Source organism: Mytilus galloprovincialis, chromosome 2, assembly GCF_965363235.1.
Source record: "Mytilus galloprovincialis chromosome 2, xbMytGall1.hap1.1, whole genome shotgun sequence".
Classification (NCBI taxonomy): Eukaryota; Metazoa; Mollusca; class Bivalvia; order Mytilida; family Mytilidae; genus Mytilus; species Mytilus galloprovincialis.
This window is the reverse complement of record NC_134839.1, coordinates 65,291,980-65,304,456: the sequence shown is the minus strand read 5'-3', so window position 1 is coordinate 65,304,456 and position 12,477 is coordinate 65,291,980. Positions and strand designations below refer to the sequence as shown.

Below are 12,477 nucleotides of genomic sequence, written 5' to 3'. Positions count from 1 at the left end.
CAGAGATGAATACTAGCATCAAATCTCTGTCAACACCTCTCAACAACAAGACAGTAACCACCAGCTACCAAGATATGAACACCCACCATCTTCAGACTGATGACAGGATATAACAGACTTAACCAACATCTATTCAAAGTCATGAAGGTTGTTTAATCTCCAAAGTGTTTTTGTTGGGAAGCAGAGCAGGATATTGCATACATCTTACAGTCATGCAAGATTCATCAGCACTGAGAAATAAGATATGGCACTCAGAAATACCACTCAAAGAGAAGCTATATGGGTCAATGAATGCCCTACAGAAGACCACCAGATTTGTTAAGGCCTAGACGACTGGTATTCAATGTAAAGGCGAACGATAAGAAGAAGACGAATTCATCGCATACGGGACTTTGCTAATTAGTAAATTACTGAACCCTCAGGAATCCATAGGTGGTCCCTACGTGACGTAGTTAACCCAATCACAAGGTCATAATTTATCAGAGGTGCGATAACCAAAGTTGTTTGGCAAAAACCCAGTTTTCATTATGGTAATCCCTTGTATTAAACGAATTACTGTTACACTTCAAAATAATCATAAATTTCCTTGTGGAACATTGTTTTCCATTTATTTGTGTCAAATATGAGAAGTTCCGGTAATAATGATATGACCGGCGCCATTATAAACGATGATACAACTGTGAAGTATATATATATACTGTAACATATTATAATAGTCTTTACTAGCACAATTACGCGTAAGGAAGGTTTACTGATTCAAACCGAATTGTTTATACTCCAAAAATCCATGAATGTTAAAAAAAATATCGCTTAATAAACAATAGCAAGAACACCCACCACAGAAAAACGCATAAATGAATAATATAATAGTACATTACAACATGTAAACCGCAGAATAACAACGAACATCTTCAATTCACAACAGCACATGACACCACAAACAATGACGGATTTTTGTGACGTGTATATTATCCCGAAATTCATACAATTACATGGAACGAAATCCAAAAATTAACACATACTTTCACAACACTAAACCAGACAACTATCATGACTATGATGGTCTTGAAAGGCCACCCCAAACTAATGCTGTGACGACGTCATAACCATTTGGAACAACACACTGTAAAGACGTATGTGAAATGACCTAAATACAGAACTCAAACCACAAACGATAAGGCATAACCCAAAATATAACCAAACCCACAAAAGAAACATCATCACTAAAAATAAGAAAGCTAGATGTATAAATACAGAGACACGTCGTATAATAATGCAAATTCATATTTGGGTATAGGTCACGCTCGGTACTTAGTAGATATACGACATGGATGTTAAACCACTGGCAAAAATGTCGTGTAGTTATTTCAGACACAGACACATCGTATAGATCAAACAATTCGTGATGGTGTCTATAAAATTTACGGAGTGAATGTCATTTTATCTTTCCTCTACATATCTCTGTTGGAGCAGTCTCTTCGTAAGGAGCACACTCCTATATATGAAGTCAGTTTAGTGTGAAAGAGGGACGAAAGATACCAAAGGGACAGTCAAACTCATAAATCTAAAACAAACTGACAACGCCATGGCTAAAAATGAAAAAGACAACAAACAACAGCATACATGACACAACATAGAAAACTTAAGAATAAACAACACGAACCCCACGCATGCACGAGCATAACGTATCACTGTGTTATAATCTTTATTACTATACATTGATATGATTGCCAATGAGACAACTATCCACAAAAGACCAAAATAACACAGACATTAACAACTATAGGTCACCGTACGGCCTTCAACAATGAGCAAAGCCCATACCGCATAGTGAGCTATAAAAGGCCCCGATAAGACAATGTAAAATAATTCAAACGAGAAAACTAACGGCTTTACTTATGTAAAAAAAAAATGAACGAAAAACAAATATGTAACACATAAACAAACGACAACCACTGAATTACAGGCTTCTGACTTGGGACAGGCACATACATAAATAATGTGGCGGGGTTAAACATGTTAGCGGGATCCCAACCCTCCCCTAATCTGGGACAGTGGTATAACAGTACAACATAATGTGCTTTGTCTCTATGCCATTTTGTGTTTCTTTGATACATATGGCGTAGCTCTGTACTTACCAATTTACATCCCGTCATTGTGTTATTGTGCTATTGTAAATGTTTGTATTCTTGTCTTTCATTTTTAATGTGCTTTGTCTATATGCCTTTTTCTTTGTTACATATTTGTTTGTTTTTATAGTGATTAAGATTATAACACAATCTTGACTGCTGTATCCCTATTTTTGACATTTTTACCTATAATAACTCTTTGATTTGTTCACACATCGTTGTCAATTATTATATAATATATTTTGATGTTCATGTCATACAAGTGAAAGGTTAAGCTAGCTATAAAATCAGGTAAATTCACCATTTTTTACATACGAAAATGCATGTACCAAGTCAGAAATATGACAGTTGTTATCCACCCGTTTGGTGTGTTTGAGCTTTTGAAAATCACATTGGATTATAGGGACTGTCCGTTATGAATTTACCTCGGAGTTTAAGTATTTTTGTGATTTTGCTTTTTATTGATAACTTAAATTATATATATAAGTTTAATTTGAATACTGTTTCAATAATGAAAAAGCTTCTTTCCAAGTTTAATATAAAAGTTTCATCAAGGTTTAACTAAATTTAACGTGCACAGTCACCGAGCTTTCTAGTTGAAATAATTTTAGCAGTTTTCCATATTATATATATATATATATATATATTATCATATATGTAATGCGTTCAATTTTCCTAATAGTTATTAGAGTTGTTAAAGCGAAAAGATGTGTCATACAGCCACGATCCTTCCTGAAACCGTTTTGCTCGTCATCAAGAATTTTGTTGTCTTCTAACCAAGATGACAATCGTACATTTAGAATGTCAGCATATATTTTACAAGGAATTGACATAAGAGTTATTACTCTATATCCCAGAGGATCACAGTTGTCTTTATCTGGTTTTAAAATCGGATTGATTAAGATTTGGTTCCAAGTTTCTGGTACAACTCCGTTATCGAATGCAAATTTTACGATCTTGAATATCATATCAACACAGGAATTGTTGCAGAGAAATTCTGCGCATATCTGGTCTAACCCGGTGGGCGTGTTCAACTTTGCAAGATAAACAGATTTTTCCACGTCCTCATATGAAATATCAGAGTTTAGTGTGTTCGAGTTATTCTCAATATTGTTCACTAGGTTACGGTCTACTTGTTGTTGAATAAATGTTAGAAATCCCTCATCATATTCCCCGTCGCTAGTGTTAAACAAATGTTAATATTCATTTTTCCAGGTTTCATAAACAATATTTATATCCTTGCTGATGTTGCCATTTGGTAGACGTACTTTCATTGGTATTTTGTCATGTCTATCTTAGTTTTCCTCTTTTTCGACAATAATCCCTCGTATTACTTTTTTTCGATAGGTCAAACAGTTCTTTTTGTTGACGCAATTGATAATTACGCTTTTCCTTTCGCAGAAGTTTATCAAAATCATTTCTTGCTGTTACGAAATGTTCTCTAAGACGTTTTTTCTTCGGTCCACATATCTTACACTTTAGTCAAAGAGAGACGAAAGATACCAAAGGGACAGTCAAACTCATAGATCTAAACAAACTGACAACGCCATGGCTAAAAATGAAAAGGACAAACAAACAACAGCACACACGACACAACATAAAAAACAAAAGAACAAACAACACGAACCCCACCAAAAAACTAGGGGTGATCTCAGGTGCTCTGCTCCGGAAGGGTAAGCAAACTTTCTCTTGTTCACATGCGTTCTCCCAATGTTCTTGAAGGTTTTCGTTCCAGTATGTTTTATATTTTGACTTTCTACTAGTTATTTTATGCTGGTCGTCATGTGCACTCTTGTGTCCTATTTTTGAGATAACTTCACTATTAATCAATTGAAATAAATTACTATATGCTTCGTCAACGTCTCGTCCAACTGCAAGTTCATTTTCTATTTCGTTTATAGTTTGTTCAATTTTTTCTCGAGCATTGTCATCATTTAAGAAATCATTCGGAATTTGGTAAGATTTTGTTTTATTTGGAATTCGTTTTAAATTTGTCGGGAATTTTAACACGGTGTTATGAGGTACAGATGCTTCCCTTTTTATTAATAGATGGTAGCACTGAATGATCTGGTATTTGGATGCACTCTTGAAGATCTAAGAAATCAGTTATATCAGACATGGTTTTCACATTGAAGTCTATGCATGAGTTTAAATTTTCGTGAGTTGTGAATATATAGTCGTCAGCTACCGATTTACCACGTTTTGAGATGCATGTAAAGTTTTGTTTTCCTTTTCTTCCGTTTATCATACAAATATTACAATCGACTAGAAATTCAATGAGTAAATCTCCATTTGCATTTGATCCTTGGTCAATTGTCTCTCGATTTGGTAGTTCGTCTATCCCTTCTATAAAGTCAGATGTATCCGAGCATCTAGAATTAAAATCTCCGACTACTAGTATATATAATTTGCCTAAATTCTGATACATGTACACTTGTCTAGTAAGATCGGAATAGAATTGTTCGGGGTCATTTGTACGTGTTGAGCCTTTAGGTGGTAAGTAACACACACATATACAAAAAGTTTTTATGCTCATTGGGAAGTTTAACAGAGAGTATGTCTTCTATGCTTTCATCTAAAATACTTCTATCTTGTACTGTTGTTCAATAATATTTTTAACGAATACTCCAACTCCTCCTGATCCACGTTTTGCTTTTTTATGATTTATCTTCCGGTTGTTTCCATAAAAATGATAGCTGTCTATATTAATTTTATTTTAACAATCATAAATGTTTCACATACACCAATGATGTCGCAGCTCAAATGTTCTAAAACTGTTTTTCGAAAATTATAATTATCACTTTCAACATGATGCGACCAACCGCCTACGTTCCAAACACCAAGCAATAATTCCTATCTTCCATCATTTTGTGACTGATTTCGCTGAAAATTTCGCACTAGCTTTCCTTGTGAGACTTTAAATTCGTTAAGTTTTCCAATCTCCTTTAAAATGGTGCGCATGTTGGAATTTGCCACTCTGGTTTCATATGGGATATCACTTTCAATATATACTTTTCTATACTTTTGTTTCCTCTCTACTTTTTCGACTATGATGTTTTTGAGTTTCATTCCATTTTGACCATTGATATAACATTGTTTTTCAGACAATTGTTTGTTGGTGTTTCATTTTTATCTACTGGGAACATTTTAACAATAATATTTTTCCTTTTTCATAATCTTCTGTGTTTGTTTGTTTCGGATTCTTCACAACCGATGCATATGACTTTTCAGCGCTGTTTAGACTATTCTTCATATTATCTATTTCTGATTTTATTTCTTGCCTTACATTGCTGAATTCATTTTCTATCTTTGTATCAACAGCAATCATCAGTTTTTGTGATCTCTTTTGTTCTAATCTGTATTCTAGATCGGTCATTTGTTTTGATAATGTAGAAACAGCGGACTTAAATTCCAATGAAAGACTTATTACTAGAGATTTCAGATCCAAATCATTGAGGTTATCACAGTCCGCAACATATGCATTATTAAATTGTTCTTGAGTGTTTTTCGTCTTTTTGTTTTCATGTTCGGTTGTATTTAATTCTGAATCGGAGGCTGATAAGTTTCTTTTCCTACTTTGTTTATTCTTAGTCATTTTATGTGTTTGTTCCTTATGTACAATTGCTTCTTCAGTTATATCAATTTTATCTAAATAAATGTTGTTATCCCGGATTTTATTACCAGGCATCTTGTTGACTTGATCACCGGGCGTATCAACAGAAATAAATTTGTTTGCACTACTCAACTGTTTATTCGCAAAATTACACAGTGAACTGTTTATATCGATTAAGTGAGAATTAGGATGTTATAATGTCAATTGTTTCATTAATATTCACTTACAATTGTAGATATTTTCAAATTATTGTCTTCTCTCAGTTTACGTGCTACTTCTTGACATTAGGTGCGTTCGATTATTAAAAAGAAGATATGGTATAATTGCCAATGAGACAACTCTCTTCAAGAGAACAAATGACACAAAAATTAACTATAGGTCAAGGTAGCATGTTTTATGTTTCAATCAGCTAACTTGTGCGTTTGAAGAAGGGTTACAACGTTGCTTTGTACGTTTTTATTTTTTTCTATTTATTATTATTATTTTTCCAGTACACCTTTAATGATGGAACATATTTTACAATTGTGTGCTCATTAAACCTTAATAAACTGAAAATTCGTATTGTTAAAAATCGGCAAACCAGTGATAAACCAATTTGATACAAAATCATGTTTGCGTCTGTCAATTCTTTTAATTTCAACTTCTTTTTAAAAACGAAATAAAGCACCGATGATATAACCATGAGCGATATAGTTATACTTTACCAGTATGTATGATTTGTTGTTTGTTTTTAATCTATAAAAGTGCATTGATATGAACTTACAACTTTCTGAAAATGTATGCTGTTGTTAAATTGACAACGCAGTAATGACAATCCTCTTCCTGTTAAACTATTTTCGCAATGCTATTTGTTCCTGTGTTTTCTCTTTTGATATTAAAAAAAGAAGAATCGTAAAAAATAGAATCAAAACAATGCACTCAAACGTTGACAGGAAGAAAATACTTGAACGATGTTTATATATAATTTAAATGTTATAGATGGGTAAATACAGTTTTTTACCATCATTCATAAACATAAAATACCAACAGTATCATAATGGTGTTCATGGAAATCTATTGTGTTCTGATGTCTCTGTCAATTTTTCTTTGCATTGATGGTAATAACTTGTTGAATATAATAATAAAGAAAAGCAATATGCATTAAATATTTTGTATATGTACTTATTTAAAGTACAAGAATGTATATTTGTGCTTTTCTTTCATATTAAAAAAATCAGTTGTAAATCAAATTACTATGATTTATTGTTTACAATATAATATCTCACATTTCTTCTGTTTATAGGTTCACCAGTGTCAGTAATATTGTTTGCACCACAACACACACCGGAAGGTCAACCATTTCAGCTGAATTGTTCGTCAAACATTGCCCCAGTTGGGCAGTCTGCTGAATTTTTGATAAATGGGGAAACACTCACTTATGTCAGACGTCACAAAACTATGTGTTTTAACACTGCTTTAGGAACCAAATGTCGCAATGGGATGTGTCGGTGTTCCTTAGATGGTCGATCTTTCGCTATATATCACAAACTCAGCATTGTTAAAACTGCTAACGATAGTTTTACATGCAAAATGACTTTTCCAAATGAGATGGTAGTTGTTTCAAACGCTGTCAGTGTTTCAATAAGAGGTATGTAATAATTCTTTTAATAGGAAATATTTACAAAGAGCTTCCGTCATGAAGCTTTCATGGCGACAAAATGAAGTTCAAAGAGTTTTATGCACCATTTATTGACATTATGTTTTCTGGTATGTGCGTGCGTCCGTCCGTTTGTCCGTCCGTTCGTTCGTTCGTCCGTTCCGCTTCAGGTTAAAGTTTTTAGTTTAAGTTTTTGGTCAAGGTAGTTTTTGGTGAAGTTGAAGACCAATAAATTTTTAACTTATTACACATGTTCCTTATGATATGATCCTTCTTATTTTAATGCCAAATTAGAGATTTTACCCCATTTTCACAGTCCACTGAACATATTAAATGATAGTGCGGATGGAGCATCCGTGTACTTAGAACACATTGTTGTTTTAATGTGTTATTATTTGTTTTTCTGACAGTCATGCAGTTCAAATAAGATTGTTTCCTCTTCGATATCGTCGATACTATCTTTATATACAATATGTATCAGAAATGATCCTTTAAAGTAAAACATATATGATCTAAAATCAACATGAAATAAGGGGTATGTTGAAGGTTTCAAACTAAAAAGACTAATCAAAGATACCAGGCTAATAATTTGTATACACCAGACGCGCTTTTTATCTACAAAAGACGCACCATTGACACTCAAATAAGAGAAAGAAAAAGGCAAAGAAAAATGCAAAGACAAAGAGCAATGATGACAAACAATTTCGAAAGGTTTTTCCAAATTCAGCCAAGGTTATCTATTTCTAGTTTAGAAAATCCATAGTATTTTGAACAGTTCAAAGTTTTATCAACAGTTAATTTATAGATATCCTAATATCCTGTATAATTCCTGTCAACAGGAAGTACTGCCTTCTGCACTGGTGATAACCTCGAGAAGGAAACAAGCAGTGAAATTGACACATTGGTTGTAAAAAACAACATAAACGATACCAGGTTTATATTTTTGTACGCTAGACGCGCACTATCCTCGTTATATTTTTCATTGTAACATTTCTTTAATATTCAATGGGTAAATATTTACTGTTTATTCAATAACTCCACCTTTATCTTATGCAGATTTTCCAACGTTGATTATGAATAGCAGTTTCTGTTGTAAAGGCTCAGAAAGTGTTACATTAGTTTGCTCTCTTGAAGGAACACATTCAGGATTTGAATTCATAGGTTGGAAACACTCTTTTAATGGTACTTTCATCCGCCATTTGAAAGGAATCAAAGAGGGAAGATTCTTTTTTCTTCTGTTGAATATGTGCAGTTACCAAGATGCTGGTGAATATGTTTGCTCTGTATGGTATAAAGTACTAAAGGAAACCGTTACGGTACATACCAGTACGACATTAACGATTTTAGGTAATATAGCTTTAGCTTGTTCAATTTTATTTGACTATTAAACGTCTTATTATCAATTTATGACATATTATTTTATCCATTTTTTATACTAATCTGAATATCTTTCCATTAAATATCCCCAATCTTGTACTTAATGTATATGCATAAAACTAAGGATATAATTATGCTACTATATCAATACTTCAAACAATGTAAGATAGTATTGTAGGATGAATATTTATAGATGACGTTATATGTACAATTGTAGGAAATTTAATTCTAAGAGACATACATTTGAAAGCAGTGAATAATTTAAGATTTCTATTACAAGTATAGCTGTTAGTTCCGATTTAAAAGTATAAAAAGACAGAAACTGTCGATGAAGACAACAGAGAAAGAACCAGCAGGCAACTACAAAAATGTCAAAGAAGTTTACATTATCGAGTGTTTTCAATATAAAAATAAAATACAATACCATTATAAAAGATAGACAATTGTGGAACAGCAGCACAATAGACCTACTCATGCAAAATATTCTATCTCTGGTTATTTTAGTCTGTTATTGAAACCCAAAAAGAACATGTCATAAAGTTTGTATCGTAGAAGTTCTTAAATATTCTTTATTGTAGTATCAATATTTTTTCAGATAAAGCAGTTATAACAGAAAAATCAGCACTTCGACAAGCGTCAAATCTTGATAATGTTGTGTTTTCAGTGCTGTTTTATTCATCGTCAACAATTCAATCCGTTGAGTGGTTTCTGGAAAACATCACAATGTCTTTCCCATCAAACGATCACAATATAAGCCAGATGTCTGTTTACATAAACATGTTTGGAAAAACAGTTGAAATGAATGGATTTAAAAGTGAGATGGTGACTAAAAATGTTAACAACCTCCAAAACAAATATGCTATTTGCATAACAAACACATATGGAAAAACGTACGGCGAAATATCGTACAATGAAAGTATGTTGAAGTTCATTATTTTTCTTGCTGGTAAAATATATTCTACAGGCTAAACCGAGTACGGTAGTTTCTTAACATGCATTAATTTTCAACTGTTAGCGAACCATGATTTTAAATTAATGTTTTAAAGTCGATGGACGCAATGAGTTGTTATGAAAAGTGTCAATAAAGAATTGAATTCTCACAATTAAAGATAGATTGTTTAGATTAATTGTTTCAATAAATCATCAAAGGAAAATATAAAACTTGGTAAAACAGTTACATCAAATCGTATCTTGAAGTTTTACATTGCCTTGTAGATTTTAAAGTGTCAATTAAAGAAACAGCAATTAAATGATGTTAGAATTTATAAATCGATTAACAAAAAAAAAATGTTTATTAACAAAAACTAAGGAAGTTGCATGAACGATAGCACCAAAATAAACTGTGTTATGAGCGTTAGATGTTTCAATTGAAGGTCATTAAGACAAACAAGATAGATTCCTAAATATTAGATACAGCTGTTTTGAATGAGTTCTTCTGTTTTCTGTTGGGTTTATTTTACAATCATTTGGCAATTGATAATTAATGTTTAGTTAAAAGTAATTGAACTGGTCAATCGTTTGTTCAAAAGGATAATTTCTTATAGATTATTTCATTATAATTTATATCAAATAATCAAAGCTAATAGTTGATAATGTAAAACTGCGTATTTTTGTATCACATTAAAATGGTATGTACCTGAATCTGCACGCTAAGCCATCATAAAAAAACATCTTACTTGAACTTATTTTGTGTGATTATATTTTTTTCTTACAGAAATCTTCGACAAGGATAGTAGCTTGAATGTCTTTTGGATAATGTTAGGAGTTGTTATTGTTGTACTTGTATCGGGACTGATAACAGTGACGGCTATTCTATTTATAAAAAGGAATAAACAAACTGAAAGGTGTAGGTGTCGTTTTAGAAAACGTATAATATATCAGATTATTGCATATCATATAACATGTTAAAAAACTGAAATGTTTGTATCCTATATTTTGATTATACATTTGTTTTGTAAATTGTATTAAATTAGGGAAATATTAAGGTTATGACACTGACAAAAACATTTGGTGCATGACACACTTGTACTTGTTTTAGAAATAAACAAAAATAATCAAGGTACATGCATACATGTAATGTGAATAATGTTTTTTGTTTATCTATTTGTAGTAATTTATAGAATAGTAAGTTCTAATGGAAACACTGTCATATCAGGAAACGAGAATCAGTAAGTTTGAAAAGGAAACATTTTAACATATTTATATTTTAAATTGTTCGTAAAATATTGTTTAAAGATAAGCAACTGAACATTTTACTTGGTATTTTTTCATTGGTTGTAGTTGCAAACATACCCATGGTAAGTAAAAGACAGAGACTTATTGATTGCAACAAAATAAGAACCAATATACCATAAATACGAAATTACTTATTTCGAAAACAGAGTCAAGGTTATTATAACAATAATAAATCGTCTTCAAATAAGTTAAATATTTTATTAGTTTTGTTTTTTGTTTTTTTATTTTCCTGTAGGTTTTGTTTACTCATATTTATGAAATCTTTTTAAAAAAAGAAATTGTGTTGTCAGTTTGAATATTTTGGTTCCTGATTCAAAGACCTGTTTACGATTCATCTTTGTCTTTTAACTTTGTCAATGTCGTTCTGGTTTGATTTATTAGAATTTATTGACAGAAACTCAAAATTATTGCATTGTTTAATCTTACATCGACTTACGTTCAAGTCCATTACGTCAAAATTTACCTGATTTTAACCAGTCCCTTATGTGAACATTATCTTCAATGTATTTATTCTAATCTCAAGCCCGAAAAATTTACGTGACCTGTTTATTGTTTTAGGTACATTGAACCAAATGCCGAACATGATGTCCACCCTTATGAAACTGGTAACCGACCATACAGTGAGCTTGTACCTTACCAGACAACGAGAGTATATGAGACATCTCACGGGTACCTGGAAATACAGGCTGGTATGGATATGGATACTTCAAGACCAAGTAGTGATAATTATGAAAAAGTGGAATAAAGTCGTTTAATGTTGACGATCGTTGTTGTCCACAACTTTGTTTTTTAAAATTCTGTTATACATGTAGTGTAAGATAAGAAATACAGGCTTACTTGGGAATTTCAATCAAATGAAACACGTAGGTGCAAAAGTTAATGCAAGCAAGTTGAAATGTTAATATTCATAATGTGCACTAAGAGTATTGTCACTTTGTACAATAAAACTAACAGAATCACTTTGAATTTTTTTCAATCGAAATATCATTCTAAAAGAGGGACGAAATGTACCAGAGGGACATTCAAACTCATAGATTGAAAATAAAATGACAACGCCATGGCTAAAAATAAAAACACAAACAGACAAATAATAGTACAAACCCAGTAATAAGTCTTACTCGGTGTATTGCATACGGGGTGAAATAGGACCGGGTTGTGGTAACGACAATTGGTACACATTCATCGTCATCTGTAAATAAAGGCAAGAGTAGTATATTGCTGTTCAAACAGATATTTCATATATCGACCAACTCGTGATGACGTCCGTAACATTTACGAACAGGCGATTTCAACTTCACAACTTCTAACTCTTTGTTTAATAGCTACCCTGTTATCAGCAACCCTCTATCAAGCTCATAATGATAGGGAATTCAAGCACTGGAGTATTATATTGACAAAAAAAGCAGGCATTGTTAGGATGTTGCAACATAGAAATAGAACGTTTTTAATTGGAAAGCTGAACTCATCTCTTTCGTCGTAAAGTTTTG

At 32.2% G+C, this 12,477-nt stretch overlaps 1 protein-coding gene across 5 annotated transcripts; it reads left to right on the top strand.

The window, feature by feature from the left end:
• The first annotated feature begins 456 nt into the window (after window positions 1-456).
• LOC143064129 (uncharacterized) lies at window positions 457-11,950 on the top strand. Of its 5 annotated transcripts, none has more exons than XM_076236724.1 (7): window positions 457-530; window positions 7,025-7,369; window positions 8,435-8,725; window positions 9,351-9,671; window positions 10,470-10,601; window positions 10,866-10,923; window positions 11,549-11,950. In XM_076236724.1, exons 2-7 carry the CDS (start codon window positions 7,180-7,182, stop codon window positions 11,733-11,735), a joined length of 1,179 nt encoding a protein of 392 aa, XP_076092839.1. In that variant the 5' UTR covers window positions 457-530; window positions 7,025-7,179; the 3' UTR covers window positions 11,736-11,950. The 5 variants fall into 5 exon arrangements, with proteins under 5 accessions (XP_076092839.1, XP_076092838.1, XP_076092837.1 ...); XM_076236723.1 differs by lacking the exon at window positions 457-530 and adding an exon at window positions 6,734-6,839 and having other exon boundaries at window positions 9,351-9,569; XM_076236722.1 differs by lacking the exon at window positions 457-530 and adding an exon at window positions 6,734-6,839.
• Window positions 11,951-12,477: the final 527 nt, after the last annotated feature.

Bases quoted from the DNA above. Each gene is read 5' to 3' on its own strand.
- LOC143064129 (XM_076236722.1), top strand. From the start codon at position 6,779: ATGGTGTTCATGGAAATCTATTGTGTTCTGATGTCTCTGTCAATTTTT. The intron at 7,370-8,434 runs GTATGTAATAAT...TATCTTATGCAG, and splicing joins TGTCAGTGTTTCAATAAGAG to ATTTTCCAACGTTGATTATG. The intron at 10,924-11,548 runs GTAAGTTTGAAA...TTATTGTTTTAG, and splicing joins ATATCAGGAAACGAGAATCA to GTACATTGAACCAAATGCCG.